Here is a 16418-nt window from a genome sequence, read left to right as displayed (position 1 = left end):
GAACTTCATTTTCTAGCACAACTACTGATTATTCACTTCCCCAATCCGTTTATTGTGTATTGTCAATGTTGATCTTCAGGGACATTCCCATGGACCAAACCATACAAAACGTGGTACGTCCATCATCAGCTGTACGTATAAAAGGCTCCTTCTCAAGTTTAAGCTGCGGAGTTGCGATCTTCAGGAACAAAACTATGATTATCAAACGCTTGGTGATGATCCAGGCTCAACCTGGGACTTTGGATGATGGTCACAGAAGCGGGGGATCGTCAGGTACAGCCTCGTTGTCAAGACAATCCTCACCGGGAGGACTGGGCTGATCAGTTGGTGCCTGATCTTCAGGGCACAATCAATATGCCACGGGGATGAACAACAGGCAGGTGCTCAACTTCCTCACGGTGTCGTATGCATTGAACGTACATTACATGGCCCAGACAGATAAATAATGCTTCACAGAACGGACGACGCTACTAGGTTGTAGGCGACTGAGACTCGGAAGAATTCAAGGAGACATGAAGACATATCGAACAACCTCGCCGCTATTCTCCCTGACCAGAAGACCATAGCATAAGCTTTATCACCCAAACTCAACACTAACTACTACGTCGCGATGGTGTAACCCCGTTCTCTACGTCTCCTCTGCTGCTGATTCGTGGAGAAACATAGCATGATTCGGCATAGCCATAAGATTGAACCACCAGAGTCAATGCGCTTTGTCCAGCGTTGTCCAGAGTCTACTTCGTAGGCCAAGCAGTCCGTGAAGGTTTCAAAGTCAACCAACGTCGCCAACGTCGAAGTCAACAAAAAGCCAAGCCTCTTAGGAGCTTCTTGGTCTTGGCGCGGCGTCTCGACTCTGTCTCACCAAACCATGCATCGTGTTTGATCAGATCCGATCCGAACAAGCGCGGGGCCGGGAGTGGCTGCAGTGCACCCAGGATCCGCGACACGACGCCGAAGCGAGGAGATCCCGAGCCGCCAGGGGAAGAAGTGAGGAGCTGAAGAAAAAAGTGAAAGCACCTTGATGGCCGACGATGCTCCCCATACTCCACCAACGATGCCAATGAGTTGAGGAGAAGAGGGCAGGCGAGGGCGATATGCGATTGTTTGCTTCGAAAGCATATTTCTCCATGCCCGGGGGCGAAATGAGAGGATCATGAAGATGACAGCTTCCCGAAGATCCCGAATGCAATCCTAACGTTGGACCAAGAGGTTGACTGGCACCGCTTGGCACGGGCGCTAGTGTAAGCTTGAACCCCTGAGAAGGCGCACGGTTCACATCTTCAACACTCAAGCCACTGGAAGTTGTGTTGAAGACGATTTCCAGGTTCAACCTGAAATGTGTCAAACCAAGTCGAGAGTGAACCCGGATGTCTAATCCTGCGGCGCGGTATGTTTGTTCCGAAGTCCCAAGGTCTTCCGTGCGCAACCCCGGGCCAGCTTGTTGATGAGAATGAATGGCCCGAGTTTGCGCTTGCGGATCACAACAGAAACATTCCCCCGGCGCGTTTCCGTCAAGTTCAGACGGTCAAGTGTTTCGAAGATCCCATTGCAGCAACGGCCGGCGCTCAACCCAGAATCAACACATCACTAACCTGGATTCCCAACAACCCCCGGCCATTCTGAGGCGGCCAGCATCACCTCGCACACCCCTGTCCTGGGTTCTGGGCCCGTGAGCCGCACCCCCACTCACGCAGGCAGATCGCTAACGTCGGGGCATCCCCAAACATGTTGTCGTCAGTCTGGTCTGGCCAAGAGTCTGCGCGCCTTGGGCGGTCTCCTTGAAACTCGCCCACCCCCAACCGCGGAGCCTCACCGGCCAAGACTGCCGCTAAGGGCAGCCGCCAAACCGTCCCACGCGCTCGGAAGCCTCCTACGCCGATGTAAGTAGTTCCACTTCTCGAACGTCCAGACCAACCCCCCTTCCAGCGCCATGGGTTTAGGCAAGCGGCTCTTCTCGCCTCGGATCGCCGTCCCCTTGTTCGCAACGACGCTGGTTTCCCACTGATGTCACCCGGACATCAGATGACACCTCAGGCCCCGGGAGTCGCGGCCGTCGTTGGGGGAGCATCCCGCTCCAAGCTCCCAAGGAGACTCGCTTTGATCCCCCAGACAGGGCACGGCCGCGAACCCGGGTGGGAGTCGACGTGCCAGCTAGCGCCAGTATGATCGCCATTAGGGGAGTGGCTGCAATGGTGGGCTGTCGTCCATGACTCCCTGTCATGACAGTTGTATATAACTTGGTTGTTCATCCTCTGGTCTTGAATCTCTCTCTCTTGCTTAGCCAACAAGTTGTTCGCCTTCGTTCTTTGGGATTCCGGTCTTTCCAGTTCTGTGAACTTTCGCTTCGTTCTCTCTCTTTTTTTCGCTTCCAACTTTATTCGTTCTCTACAACCGCTTGGTCGGTTTTCGATTCTCTCCACGGCGTTCGACTGGTTCAGCTCTTTGTCTCTTGAGCTTATACTTTTTTTTCCCGATCAATCATCAACATGTTCTCCAAGGCTTTTGCTTTCGTTGCCCTGGTGGCTTATGTCGAGGCCCGCTTCGGCCAGGAGCAGGCTGTTGCCAACCTCGTCCAGGCTCTGGGCAACTTTGGTCAGCCCGGCCAGGCCGCCACTCTCGCCGGCCAGACCCCCGGTGTGCTGCTTGCTGGTGCCAATGCCTGCGCTAAGGTAAGATAAACAGACTCCCATAGCTATTGGAAACAGTAACTAACTCCCACAACAGCTCCAGCTTGCCGACCAGATCGTCGCCACCCTCGGCAACGATCCCGCCGTCATTGATGCCGCCAAGGCTCTCGTCGCGGCCGAGAAGAACTTCAACCCCTTCGCCGTCAACATCCCGACCATCTGCTCGGACCCCAGCCTCCCGGCTACCCCCGAGCTGCGCGGCATCGTCCCCCTGGTGGACCCGGCCGTCGTCGGCTCGGACATTGAGAACGCCAACTCTGCCCGCTCCCTGCAGAACCCCTTCAACGCCAACGGACTGAGCGTTGCCGACGTCGCCATCGCCAACGGCTTCAGCAACTTCACCCTCCAGGGCTTGGACGGGTCGACGGCTGCGGCACCGGGTGGTGGTAACAACGGTGGAAACAACAACAATAACAACAACAACGGCAACAACAACAACAATGGCAACAACAATAACAACGGCAACAACAACAACAACAACGGCGGCAACCGCTGCCAGCAGGTCCAGACCACCCTGACCACCATTATCGTTGCCCCCACCGCCGACGCCGGCAACAACAACAACAATAACAACAACAACGGCGGTAACAACAACAACAACGCTGCCCAGGGCGTCGACTTCGGCACGTGCGACCCGACCATCAAGTTCGTGGGCGGTCTCGGCGGGCGCCCGGCCACCGAGTTCACCTTCCAGTCGCGCGACCCGCAGATTTCCTCGCGCCAGCAGGAGGCGCTCAACCCCAACATCATCACCAACCGCATCTGCGACGAGCTGACCAACATCTGCAACGCCAACCAGGCCGCCAAGGACCTCTGCCGCTCGGCGCAGGCGCAGATCCAGGCGCTCGGCACCCGCAATGCTGACACCGCGCGCACCTGGAACAGCTTGTTGGGCTTCCCGAATGTTGATGTTACTGTTTAAATAGCTACTCCGTAAAGGAGAGTGGGCTGTTGAGGTGGTTGGGGGTAATGGATCAGAGATGAAGTTGTTGTGAGTTGGGGTTGGTGAGGCAAAAGTTTGTTAGCTTGTCAAGGGGTTGTTTTCATTTTCTCTTCTCGCATTTGGCGCTGTCCGGTTGGGTCAGGCATGCCATGCCGTTTCAGGGCTACCATAGCGTTTCAATGGAGTCAGGGATTGCTTTCGGGAATATGTGTTTTCACCTAAGTGCTTGTGATTTGTGATTTGTGAACCGTACTTGTGACGCCTCTTGACGTGTTGAAGACAAACAAAACCAAGATCTCAGTGGGGCTAGAGGTCTCTCATACTGACTCAGCATCGTCCACTCTATCCTCAGATATCAATGTTTAGCAATCAGTGACTTATCAACTTGTTCCTCGTATTGTTAGATCCATTCATTAAAAGGATCAACAAAATGGGGCTCTGGTTACACCAACCTATGACGTCGTCATTGGCACAGACACAGATAACAACTGCAACATATCCTCTGGATCTCCCATATGAGCCAGACAAGAACAGAGTCTAAGCAATAATCTCCTTATCCCAAACTTATACCCAAAACACTCATCTCTTAACCCGGCGTGGTATCCCACCATCTAGTAACACGCTACTGCACGCCGAGGACATGAGCATGCCAGAACGTGACGTCTTGTCGCTTCGAGGTGGGGAGAACCTCGCCGCAACACCGTTCCACTCACTCTGCGTTGCAGAAGTGGAGAATCGGACGGCAAGCTCCCAGACGGAATGGCGTCATTCGATGGAGCCCCCCATAGCCAAGTAAATACGCAGTTGGAGAAAGGTTACAAGTGCGTGTGAACGTAGAAGGCGGGGGGAAAACTGGATCGTGCTCGGCTTCTTCGATGGCCCCGTGGATGACAAATGCATAACATCATTCATGAATACTTGTGTATCATCATATCGGACGGGAGACGCGAGGATTGAAGGGGATATAAATAACATAGTACTGCTACCTCGAGTTTCCGATTTGTCGAAGCACCAACTACTATCACCCACTTTGTCTTCAAAGGTACCCATTTTCAAACCAAGAGCTCAGTGAACAACTTCCCTCTAACTCCACGTCGACGTCACATTTTGAACTCAACTCATTACAACCCCCCTCTTAACCACCAAAACCCCCCCAAAATGTCCGCCGCAACGATGAAAGAAGCCGTCGTCGGCAAGGGTACTGTACCATATCCCTCCCTCCCCCTCACCTCCCACCTTGACCATCACCACCACTAAGCACCACCCCCAGGCCCAACGGTCAAAATCCGTGACACCCCCACCCCCCTAATCAACGAGGACCAGGTGCTCATCCGCGTGGTCGTGTCCGGGAGCAACCCCAAGGACTGGAAGATCCCCGAGTATTTCGGGAGCGACGACAACGACCCGGAGAAATGGACCAACGAAGGGGACGACATCGCGGGCATCGTCGAGCAGGTCGGCGCAAAAGTGTTTGAGTTCAAGCCCGGCGACCGCGTGGCTGCGTTCCACGAGATGCGGACGGGAGGAGGCAGTTATGCCGAGTATGCGGTTGCGTGGCAGCATACGACGTTTCATATTCCGAAGGAGACGTCGTTTGAGGGTAGGTTTTTTTTTGTTTTGATGTTCTGATGATGTCTTTTTCTGTCTTGTTTCCCGTCCGATCTGGAGCTGTTGTGTTTGTTGGCTTTGGTTCGATCGATAGATCGACCGAGCCACCAAAGCTCGTGAGACAAAACGAGATAAAAAGAGAGAACCAGATATTAACACCCCCCAAGAAGCAGCCGCCATCCCCCTCGCCGCCATGACCTCCGCCATCGCCCTCTACAATCGCCTGCGCCTGCCCGAGCCCTGGTCTCCCCCGGGAACCCCTTCCCCGGGGCCCCTCATCATCTACGGCGCCTCCTCCGCCGTGGGCATCTACGCCGTGCAGCTCGCTTTGCGGAGCAACCTGCACCCCATCATCGCCGTCGCTGGCCGAGCCAAGGACTACGTCTCGGGCTTCCTGTCCCCGGACAAGGGCGACGTCGTGCTCGACTACCGCGAGGGCAGCGACGCGGTGGTCAAGGGCATCGTCAATGCTGTCCGCAAGCACTACAGCAGCAACAACAACCAAAACATCGGCCCCGTGTTCGCCTTGGACGCGGTCTCCGAAGAAAAAACCAGCATCGCCGACCTCGGCAAGGCGTACACCCAACTCTTCAGCTCCAACACCAACACCTCTTCAGGAAGCAAAACCACCTACGTCCTCTGGGACGCCGAGAAGAAAGCCGCGGAAGTTCTCCCCCAGGGGGTGGAGGCGAGCCTGACCATGGTGGGCGACGTGCACAAGGACCACGGCAAGGACTTTGGCTACGTCTACTTCCGCTACTTTGCGCGCGGGCTGCAGGAGGGCTGGTTCCGCCCGCAGCGGCACGAGGTGGTGCCGGGCGGGCTGGGGGGCATCGAGACGGCGCTGAAGAACCTCAAGTCGGGCAAGGCGAGCGCGGTGAAGTATGTTTTCCGCATTTCCGAGACGGAGGGCGTGCAAGGGTAGATAGGTAGGTAGGATGAAAGAGTAATAGGTGGACTCCTTGGAGAGAGAAAACGGGTGTTGCTAGGAGGATGAAGGTTCATTAATTCTGCTCTATACCGTACCGTTTCACAATCCGCCGTATGTATGTATGTTCATGAATGATCAAGAAACCCAAAACTTACACAATCCATAATGATTCCCGTCTACTGTGGTATAATCCCCGTACCCACTCATCAATCCCACATCTTAACATCCCCCTTCGCCCCCGCCGTAAACACCTTACTCGTCTCCTGCTCGGACCACGCGACGCAGTTGACGGCGCCGCCCGCGGCGTCGACCGCGATCTTGCTGTACAGCTTGCACGACTTGAAGTCCCAAAAACAAACACTGCCGCCCGTGTCGCCCGACGCCACAAACTTGCCGTCCGGGCTGCACGTGAGCCCGATGGCGCTGCCCGCCGTGTTGTGCCCGCGCCACGCCTTGCTGCGGTGCTGCCGGAACTTTTCGGGCCCCGCCGAGTACGCCACGATGGAGTTGTCGCTGCACTGGTACAGCACGTACTTGCCGCTTGGGTGCTGGGCGGATTTGGTGAGCGCAAACATGTCGGGTTCGCTATGGGACGGGTTAGCCATGTCATGTCATGTCGCGGAATGGCAAGAAACAAAAGAGAGAGAGAAACATACCTGATCGTTTTGATCTCAACCGGAATACCATACTCCCATACGCGCAGCGACCGGTCATCAGACGTGGACATGAACCTGCGGCTCTCATCGATAAACTCGATGGTATTGATAGCCCCCAAGTGATGGTCATACTCCTGCACCGTCCCTGGCCCGGCGCGGCTATCGTACTGCAGAATCCGGTTGTCGGACAGACCTGCCAGAAACTCGTGACCGTTCTCCGACGACGGGTTGAACTTGATAACGTGCGGCGTCTTGCCGCAGTTGAACCGATTAACACACTGCCCCGTCTCCGTATCCCAGAGCCGAATCCTCCGATCAAACCCGCCCGACAAGAACTTGGTGCCGTCGTTGTTGAACGACAGGTCCGTAACCGCCTTGTTATGCCCGACATACGAGCGCAGCACTTCCCTGTCGCGATAGACGTCCCAGATCTTGATAGCTCCGTCCGCCGCGCCCGTGAGGCCGAGATGGCTCGACCGCGGGAACAGCCGCAGCGCCGTGACGGGTTTTGTGTGCGCCTTCCACGTGTAAAAGAGCTTCTTTGGGATGTAGTTGGTGACGCTCCCGGGCTCCTTGGACAGCGAGAAGCCCAGGTCTTGCGGGACGTGCATGTACGTCCGGCCGAGGTAGTCGTACTCGTTCGAGCCGAGAAACTCTGTCGTTTCCGCGCCGACGGCTTCCACCTCCTGCCGTTTCGCGAGCGCGGGAGCCGGCGCCTGCACGACCGTCCCGCTGGGCACAACCTCGTCATCTTCACCCTCCTCCACCTCCACAATCTCATACTCCTCCCCGCTGCCCAGCTCCTCATCCTCCCCAAGCTCCACCTCCTCATACCTCTCCTTCTTATACCTCGCCCACGGGCCAACATACGCGCCATCACCATCCGCAATCGTCGCGTCCCCCTTCCCTTCCCTTTCGGCGCGGAGCTTCTTATGCAGCTCCTTCCGCTCGCGGTTGTTCATAGCCATTTCGCGCTGAGGGCCCTGGGCGCCGGCGCGCTCGACGGCGCGGTGTTTTGCGCGGAAGGTGTGTTCCGAGATGAAGGTTTCCTCGGCGTGGCCGGTCAGGACGTTCTTGCGCTTGAGCGAAGCGGGCGTCGAGTCGTCGCGGAAGGGGTTCGCGGGCCCAAGGCGCGGGCGGGCGAGGTTTTCGGCGGTGTAGGGCACGACGGCATGGTCTGGCTCTTGGTTCTCGCGCACGATGAGGGCATCTTGGACAGGCCGGTTCGGGGCGTATTCGCCAAAGTCGGCCATGGTTGTTGGGGTTGTCGAGTGGATGATTATTCGGCGGTCGGTGTCAGAGGGAAAAGGAAAAGAAGAGAAAAACAAAGGGTGGACGAAGGTTGATGAGGATCCCGTGCCGGCCTGCCGAAGTGGTGCTATTCTTTTGTGGTTGATGGTTGAAGCTGGGAACCTTGGTGGATTGCTGGGATTGGAAATCGTCGAGAGGAGCAACGATAAGATGGCGCCAAGACATCAAAACCGGGCCAGGCGCACGGGCCACATCAACTCCCGTCACCATCCTCCCGCGTCGGATACAACACACACACACACACATCACCGTCTCATAGACTCGTCTTTCCGGTGTAGAGTCGAGGACAGGGACAGGGTTCTGAGGCACCGAGATTACTTTATGTACCATATCGCATTCGTGAGAACACCGCAAACTCCCACCTAAACAAAGACGGAAAACCTACCTCCTTACCCACCACCCATCCTCCCTGAACCCAGCCCATCCAAAAACCCCAAAACAGCCACAGAAGAAGTACAGGATACGACAGAGGAGACAACCCGAGCAAGCCCCAACAAGCCTGAACTGAAAAGGTCTAGATACAAGGTATCCAGCGGAGTGCGCATATCCAGCTATCTTCTCCCACGCAGCAAAAACTTCATTGGAATGGGGAGTGAGTGGGGTTTTTTTCTTGTCCACTTGCCCTCCCATCGCCCGGAGCAGAATCAATAAACATCCATCCATTAGCCCGCCTATGTTGTTTGTGTTTGTCGTCGTGGCGTTTCTCATTCTCCCCGTCGTGTCTTCGTCCGTTGTCCTCGTCCGAGTTTGCCCCGCCATTACCAAACATAGCAACATAAACCGTACACCCACCTGACCTGCCTCATCCGACCACCCGGGAAGGAAAACCCCCTCTCTATACAGATCAAACCGTCCGAGCCCCTGGCTAACCCACACACAGGGTGTCTGTCATGGTATCACATCATGGGTGTAGAGCCTGGGACATCCCAGCGCGGCGCCGCCACCTCGTGAGCCAGCCAGAGTGCGCGCCGGGGCCGTATTGAGCGAGAAGAGGGACACGCTTAGTGGGCCTCATCCCGGATCAAGGCGACGATCATGCTGTAGAGGTAGAAGAAGAACAGGACAAGGTGGAAACCGAGCTTTGTGAAGGATTCCTGCAGGTCGGAAAAAAAAATCACGTCAGTCCTGTCCCTGGAACTAGTGCGCTGTAGGACGGCCATGCTTGGGGGTGGATGGCTTCGTACCTTCTTGTGCACATTGAGCTTCCTAAAGATCTCGGTGGCATCCAGGAGGTGGGTGTTGTCGATGATCCTGTGTTACGTCGCTGTCAGCACCCCGCCGCTTCCCCATCACATCGGGCGTTCGCCCTTATCGCAACACAGAGATACGCACTTCTTAACGTTCCAACCCAGCAGAGGCAGGTTGAGGATCAGGGGCAGCCAATATCCGTTGATCAAGAACAGGAAGGTCAGGAAGCCATGGACGACGACCTCGGGGATGATGTAGGTGTTGAGGCGGTTGCAGAGATCGATAGGGTTGATGTAGTCACTGTCGCGATCCGGGTTAGCATCCAGTCTTGCTTTGTGAAGGGAGGTTGTGGTGGGAGGAAACAGCTCGCAGGCAACGGTCAGGGATGGCGTCATGGTGCGGCGGGGTTCAGCCAGCTCCAGATAGCTTTTTGCTCTGAAGCTGACACCCCAGCACCACCTCGCGCTCCTGTCTCGTCCTGCGGGTGCTGATCGCGGCGTCAGAGGAAGAGATGGGGCGCATACCATTCCAGATCGCTGTACATGATGGTGAAGAAGACCTGCAGGAACAGGTTGACCGCGTTTATGATGACGGCAAAGAGGTATAACCACGCCTCGCCCGACATGTTGGCGGTTTGCTCAGCAGCTGATGTTCAGTGGTGTCGGTTGGTGTAGTAGTAGTCGTCCGTCGAGTGAACAGAGACAAGAATGGTAGCGGCTGTCGGCTTTTGCGACGTGCGAGCAGTTCAGGGGGGAGTCTAGTGCGCCGGTTGCGGTGTGTGCGGGCAGCGACTTTTGGAGAGTTTGGCACGATGACGGAGTCGGAAGTTGGTGAGCTCGGGGATGTGGGCCAGTCGGTGGGCTGCGCGAACGAATTGGGCTGCAGAGTGGAGGAACAAGAGAAGAGAGATATGGACCTGAACTTGTGTGGTCTTTTGGGACAGGAGAAAATGCAAGATGACAACCCTTTTGACCGAAGTGTTTTTTTTTTCTTTCCTATTGTCTCTCGGGATATATGGGCAGACTCGAAGAGGACAGATAAGTCAAGGCCTTGTTGTTCCAGGTTGTTGTGCGCAGCAGAAGCAGCCCAGGCTGTGAAAGATTGCAAACCTGGAACCTGAAGCTGGTGGTTGGTGGTGGTTGGCAGAGCCCGAGCTGGGAAAATGATGCAAGTGGGGCGTCCTCCCCCCCACGAAACCCGCCCGAAGAGCGCCGCTTCCGCCCGACTCGGGGTGGTCAAAGCTCCTCCGGACTCTTTCGCCTGCCGCGTCGGCTGTGACCTTGCCTGGAGCCTTGCGAGGCAATGATTGGGTCGCCATTTGGGGGGTTGCTTCATGCTGCACGTGAATCCCACACTGAGGCATCAAAGCAAACCGGAGTGCCGGTCCAGAGCATTCGCTGGCCAGCTCCGGTAAAACCCGTGGTCTACGTACGGACTTGATCATCATGGAGGACAACCGCCATCTCATTCCTCGAGGAGGAGAACCTGGAACCAAACATATGGGGACCGGGAAGCATGGAACTCAGAGTAGCGTGGGAGCGCTGTGCTGCACTACCAGCGCTGGGTATCACAAAAGTACCGCCCATCCAGCATGTCATCATGAGATACGATGCGTAAATGGTCAATGAAGGACAACGCTCTAAGTATCGAATCCCCTCGGAACTCCCTTAACTCGACCCGTTGGTCGCCGGCGCCGGGGTCGGCATCGGAACGGGTCCTCCAGGAGAATCGGGCTTGCGCGCCGTCAGAACCTCGACACCCGTCTCCGTCACCAACAACGTATGCTCTGTGTATCCCGGTCAGCGCAAACACTTGGATGCCGCAATCAAACGACTTACCAAACTGCGCGGTTCTCTTGCCGTCAATGGTGGTGCTCGTCCAGTTATCCGGCCACGTCACGTCGCGGTACTTGCCGAGGGCAATCATGGGCTCGATGGTGAAGGTCATGCCGGGCTTGCACTCGCCGACGGCCTTGTTCTTGGCGTAGTGCGGAATGTTGGGCGGGCAGTGGAAGATGGTGTTGATGCCGTGGCCGACATAGGTGCGGATGACGCTGCAGCCCCGCGACTTGGCGTGCGCCTCGATGACGTTGCCAAACTCGCGGAACAGCGTGCCGGGCTTGACGAGCTTAATGGCCTCCTCCAGACACTCGCGCGCCGTCTCCACCACCCGCACCGAGTCCGGATCCGCCTTGGCGCGGTCGCCGACGTAGTACGTCTCGTTGAGGTCGCCGTGGTAGCCCTCGTGGTAAAGAGTCACGTCGAGATTAATGATGTCGCCGTCGAGCAGAACGCGCTGATCTGGGATGCCGTGGCAAATGACCTCGTTGACTGACGTGCACACCGATTTAGGAAAGTGGTTGTAGTTCAGGGGCGACGGATAAGCCTGGCGGTGGTCAGCTTTCACCAAACTCGACACGTGGAACGCGCTATCGACATACATTGCGCTCAATGCAGGCCTGGTGTACTATCGCGTCGATCTCGTCGGTGGTGATTCCCGGTCGGATGGCAGCAGCGGCAATGTCCAGGACTTCTCGGGCCAGGCGGCACACCTTGCGCATGGCCTCCTGCCCCTTGGCGTCCAGCTGGGTAATCTTGTTGGAGCGGACGAGCGAGCGGCCATGCTTGGGAATACCGTCCTCAGCATAGTCGGGGTGAGGTATCGACTTGGGGACCTCGCGTCGTGGAGACAAGGGATAGACGGGTCGCAACGGGCCGGTGAAGGGGAAGTTGGGGAAGGGATTGTAGAAGCCAGTTTCTGGATCCGGTTTAGATACAGCCTTTGGAGGGAAGAAGCGGTGCAATATACTCGTCTCTGTCTTGTGCATGGACTTGTGGGTAGCCTGGCTCACTGTTAGCTGCGGGGCATCATCTAGCGGCAGCCAGACCTCAACCTACCCAGTTCTTCTTGAAGCACTCCTGAGAGCAAAAGTAGCTATCCTTGATCCCGAGAGCGAGACATTTGGGACATTGCAACGAGGTGGCCTCGTTCTCGCAGCCGGCGCCGAGGCACTTGCGCTTCGTTGGGGGTTCCTCGGCCATGGAGGATCGGCGAAAAGACTCGGACGCAGCGAGGGACCAGGTGGAGGGACGGGGTCGAGTAAGGGATTCGACGGGGACAGCCGTCGTCGACGAGCGTTGAAGGTTGCTAAATTCGAAATAATAAAAGAATCGAGTATCAAAGAAGAACAAGAATGTCGGTTCCAACCAGACACTTCTGCCTTGGGTGGATGGTGGTGAACCTTGCAGGGTCAAAACATTTTGACAAGGGCCGAGCGACTGGATGGATGCTGGTGGCGGGGCCGGCGGGCAGATTCTCAGCTGGTGGGGCACAGCGAACGGCAGCGGCGAGACCCACCTTCCACCCAGGGCGCCCCGCCGCACCACCAAAATCACGGGCTGGACCTTTTTCTCAGTCCAGGACCTTTCAAACTGGAAGTTCCGTCATCAGTTGGTTTGCACGAGACGGCGGCACCAACCGCCCGATCCAAGCCGAGACTGTGGGTCTGAGCCGACATCCATGGAGCGGGAGGTTGCTGAGCCGAGTTGCTTGAGCGAGCTTAAAAGTCTAAAATGTTTTAAATGTTTATCCTGGAGCTTATTCATAGACTCGCCACATTGTCTTTGGTCGCCGTTGTGCTGTATGTATAATACATAGTCTGATGTTGCCCATCCCCCATCAACCTAGTTGTTCTTCATGAAATATATCACCATCTATCTCATCCAATAATGCCTCAACAACAGAAAATCGTCGTCGTCGGAGGCGGGCCCGTGGGCTCTCTGGCCGCCTTGTATGCCGCCAACCGGGGCCATCAAGTTGATATTTACGAGTTGCGCAGTGGTGAGTGAAGCATATTGGAGTTCCAATATCTTGGTCGCACAGCGCAGCGCAGAACCAGAAGCACTGAAACCCAGCTGCAGATCTGAGGGATCCTTCAACCACGCCACTCAACTTCACCAAATCCATTAACCTGGCCGTGTCGGAACGCGGCATCAATGCCATGCGTCATGCCGGTCAACCACGGCTCGTCGAGCATGTCATGAGTGCTACCATCCCCATGCGCGGCCGCATGATCCACGGCCGCCGTGTAAATGGCGACCTGTACGAGGAGCCGCAGGACTACGACGCCCATGGGCGTGTAAGTGCACTACTATTAAATGTATGAAGCCTCTGTCCGGCCATGTACTGAATGAGCGCCTCAGTGCATCCGCGCCATCGACCGCGGTGGCCTCAACAGGCTCCTCCTCGATATCCTCGAGGAGATGCCCAACGTGACGTTCCACTTCGGCCACAAGCTCACGGGAGCCGACTTCCGTAAGAACAAAGCCTGGTTCGAGGTGCGCGAGAATGGGAATGGCGCCGCCGCCGCCAAGGGCCAGCGTGCCCGCGAGATTGAGGTCGATTTCGACTTCATGATCGGCGCCGACGGCGCCCACTCGGCCGTCCGCTACCACATGATGAAGTTCACCCGCATGGACTACCAACAACAGTACATTGATGCTATCTGGTGCGAGTTCCACATTGAACCCAAGATGACCTCGCCGGACGCGGACTTCAAATCCCGGTTTGCCATCTCCCCGAACCACCTCCACATCTGGCCCGGCAAGGAGTTTATGTTCATCGCACTGCCTAACCAGGTGAGAACAACTCACCCCTTTTCATTAACCCTCCCAGGACCTCTGAAGCCATTAACCCCTCACATAGGATGGCTCCTTCACATGCACCCTCTTCGCCCCGGGCCACCTGTACGAGTATCTGGAGTCCGACCCCTCAGGCGCCCTCGTGCCGCCGTTCTTCGACAAGCACTTCCCCGGCGTGACATCCCTGATTCCGCCGGCGGAGCTGATCGCCCAGTTCCAGCGCAACCCACATCTCCCTCTCATCAGCATCAAGTGCAAACCGCACAGCTACGGCTCGTCCGTCGTGCTGGTCGGCGACGCCGCCCACGCCATGGTCCCCTTCTACGGGCAAGGGATGAACGCGGGTTTCGAGGACGTGCGCATCCTGTTCGACACCCTGGACAAACACGCCCGCCAGGACGAGGAGGTCAGCGCCGTCACCGCGGGCGATACATCCTCCTCCCCCGCGGTAACCCGCGCCCGCGCCCTGGCCGAGTACACCTCCGTCCGCGTGCCCGACGCGCACGCCATCAACGACCTCGCGCTGCAAAATTACGTCGAGATGCGCGCGTCGGTGCTCTCCCCCGCCTACCGCCTGCGCAAGTTCCTCGAGGAGACGCTGTCCAAGTACGCGCCCTCGCTGGGGTGGCAGACCAAGTACGCGCGCGTGTCGTTCGGCAACGAACGGTACTCGGAGGTGGTGGCCAAGAGCGAGCGCCAGGGCCGCCTGCTGGCGAGGGGCCTTGCGGGCTTGGTCGGGGCGCCGATTCTGGCCGGGGGGATTTATTTCTTGATGAAGTACAGGAGGGCGGTCAAGGTCGGGTTGGGCGCGGCGTTGGGGTCGGTGGATGCGATGGTGGAGTTGTGGGCTATGTGAGGGGAGTGTGCTTGCTGACCTCGCGGTTGGAAAGGCGGATAATAGGATTTGGGTGGCAATCTGTTTGCGCAGTTTTGGAGCACGTTTCTCATAGATTTAGAATGAATAGATTGTTCTTACGTTCTAATCCTGTTGGGTGAATGCGTTGAGGAATGCAAGCAGAATAGTACGTGTAAGATTTAGAAGCCTCTGTTCGTGTGATGGTGATTTGGGAGGCAGTTAAACACCAGTAGATGTATCACGAAAGGCTTTCTAAGACCTATCAAGTGGTCTGTCAGAGCTCCCGTCCACTAACAGATCTGCTCGTGTATTCAACGGGGCTTTCTCTCCCCTCTTTAACTCCCAACTCCTAATTCAACGCAATTCAGAGATTTTTCAGTTCTTCCCAAGCTTCCCTCCTCAGAGCTAGTCGAGTTCAACAAGAATGTCTCCTTGTTGACGCTGGCGTGGGTGTGGCATTGAATGCACGCAAAGTCCTGTGGGGGTCAGACATCGGGCAGTAGTAATGGGCTGTAGCTCTCGTGGTGATCGCGATCCTCTTGAGTAGTGAACGTGCAGTTCTCGCATTTGATACAGGCAAAGACCTGTGGCGGACTGTCCGGTCTTTGGTTCAGCATGTTCTGGTGATCGTCGCTAAAGATATGCTGGCACTCGAGGACGTGGAGGTGACGGGCAGCCAGGCTCTGGTAAAGGCTGTCGAGAGCCTCTAACGGAATCAAGTGTCGCGGCGTTGGGCCCGCTGACGGGAAGATGGGGCGGTTGGTGGCAAGCGCTTGCGAGTCCATTTGCGAACTTGTAAAGGGGTCATATAATGGCAGACCCCGCTCTCGAGATGGTTGACGACTGCAGCACAACTGTTGAAGTCCTGTGTGCAAAATTTGCTCGGGCATTTGTACATGGCTTCTCGATCTGGGGCGGCGGGGAAATAAATACTTAACCATAGCAGAATAAAGAGGTGATGAGCGAAGAAGCCGATGGGAAGTAGAGCGACATGTTATAAGAAATGCGACTTACGTGCCACGGAGTCTATGTGCTGTTGTAGGGACTTTAGGGTCCCGAAGAGTCTCCCGCAGAGAGGCCACTCGTACAAAGCGCCGGCCATGGTTTCTTCTCCGACTTGCCGGTTCAAGCCACCGCGTCGGTTGTTGTTGATGATTCGCTTGGTGACGACTTGGTGCCAGTCCCGGCCGCGAATCATGGTGTAAATAGTGTTCACGTTTAAGTTTCGGCGGCTGGAAGAGGCAGAGCACTGAACGTGGGTGATTATCTCCGTCATGGCCATCCCGTGAGTAGTTGGACTAAGTTAGACACAAGTTATTCGGCTTGCTTGGGAGAAGGGAACTAAGTTGTCGCGAATGTTATCTCTAGAATTGCAGGGGGAAAGTTATGTGGTCTTGTATATACCGAGATACCCGGGTCAGAAACGTACGGGCACGCCTTGATCACGACTGCACCTGAAATGGGCAGCTACTATTTAAGTGTCTCTTGTCACCCTCTTTGCTTGTTTGACTCATGATCCTGTTTGTGATGTTTGACTTTCATCCCCACGTGTTGTCCCTTTTACTCAGTTCATACTGCAAACCCTGGTCCAAACATCA

At 56.3% G+C, this 16418-nt stretch overlaps 7 protein-coding genes across 7 annotated transcripts; 3 read left to right on the top strand and 4 right to left on the bottom strand.

The window, feature by feature from the left end:
- Positions 1–2486: 2486 nt before the first annotated feature.
- On the top strand, positions 2487–3609 carry VTJ04DRAFT_7246 (uncharacterized protein; the record flags this gene model as incomplete). Its single annotated transcript, XM_069365552.1, has 2 exons — positions 2487–2669; positions 2725–3609. 2 exons carry the CDS (start codon positions 2487–2489, stop codon positions 3607–3609), a joined length of 1068 nt encoding a protein of 355 aa, XP_069216575.1.
- A 1179-nt stretch (positions 3610–4788) lies between these two features.
- Positions 4789–6163, top strand: VTJ04DRAFT_7245 (uncharacterized protein; the record flags this gene model as incomplete). Its single annotated transcript, XM_069365551.1, has 3 exons — positions 4789–4828; positions 4901–5230; positions 5406–6163. The coding sequence occupies 3 exons, from the start codon at positions 4789–4791 to the stop codon at positions 6161–6163; spliced, it is 1128 nt and encodes a 375-aa protein (XP_069216574.1).
- A 212-nt stretch (positions 6164–6375) lies between these two features.
- On the bottom strand, positions 6376–8078 carry VTJ04DRAFT_7244 (uncharacterized protein; the record flags this gene model as incomplete). Its single annotated transcript, XM_069365550.1, has 2 exons — positions 6376–6754; positions 6826–8078. 2 exons carry the CDS (start codon positions 8076–8078, stop codon positions 6376–6378), a joined length of 1632 nt encoding a protein of 543 aa, XP_069216573.1.
- Positions 8079–9137: 1059 nt separating this feature from the next.
- On the bottom strand, positions 9138–9949 carry VTJ04DRAFT_7243 (uncharacterized protein; the record flags this gene model as incomplete). The annotated part of the gene is made up of 4 exons (XM_069365549.1): positions 9138–9230; positions 9321–9387; positions 9469–9624; positions 9849–9949. 4 exons carry the CDS (start codon positions 9947–9949, stop codon positions 9138–9140), a joined length of 417 nt encoding a protein of 138 aa, XP_069216572.1.
- A 1042-nt stretch (positions 9950–10991) lies between these two features.
- VTJ04DRAFT_7242 (uncharacterized protein) lies at positions 10992–12365 on the bottom strand (the record flags this gene model as incomplete). Its single annotated transcript, XM_069365548.1, has 5 exons — positions 10992–11110; positions 11163–11709; positions 11765–12081; positions 12133–12166; positions 12222–12365. 5 exons carry the CDS (start codon positions 12363–12365, stop codon positions 10992–10994), a joined length of 1161 nt encoding a protein of 386 aa, XP_069216571.1.
- Positions 12366–13052: 687 nt separating this feature from the next.
- On the top strand, positions 13053–14820 carry VTJ04DRAFT_7241 (uncharacterized protein; the record flags this gene model as incomplete). The annotated part of the gene is made up of 4 exons (XM_069365547.1): positions 13053–13164; positions 13245–13462; positions 13527–13961; positions 14029–14820. 4 exons carry the CDS (start codon positions 13053–13055, stop codon positions 14818–14820), a joined length of 1557 nt encoding a protein of 518 aa, XP_069216570.1.
- Positions 14821–15305: 485 nt separating this feature from the next.
- On the bottom strand, positions 15306–15605 carry VTJ04DRAFT_7240 (uncharacterized protein; the record flags this gene model as incomplete). Its single annotated transcript, XM_069365546.1, has 1 exon — positions 15306–15605. One exon carries the CDS (start codon positions 15603–15605, stop codon positions 15306–15308), a length of 300 nt encoding a protein of 99 aa, XP_069216569.1.
- Between the last annotated feature and the right edge of the window lie 813 nt (positions 15606–16418).

This window comes from Mycothermus thermophilus, assembly GCF_041956435.1.
Source record: "Mycothermus thermophilus strain CBS 625.91 unplaced genomic scaffold VTJ04scaffold_5, whole genome shotgun sequence".
NCBI classification, from domain to species: Eukaryota; Fungi; Ascomycota; class Sordariomycetes; order Sordariales; family Chaetomiaceae; genus Mycothermus; species Mycothermus thermophilus.
The sequence above is the reverse complement of the archived record's forward strand: the minus strand, read 5'-3'. Positions and strand labels throughout refer to the sequence as shown.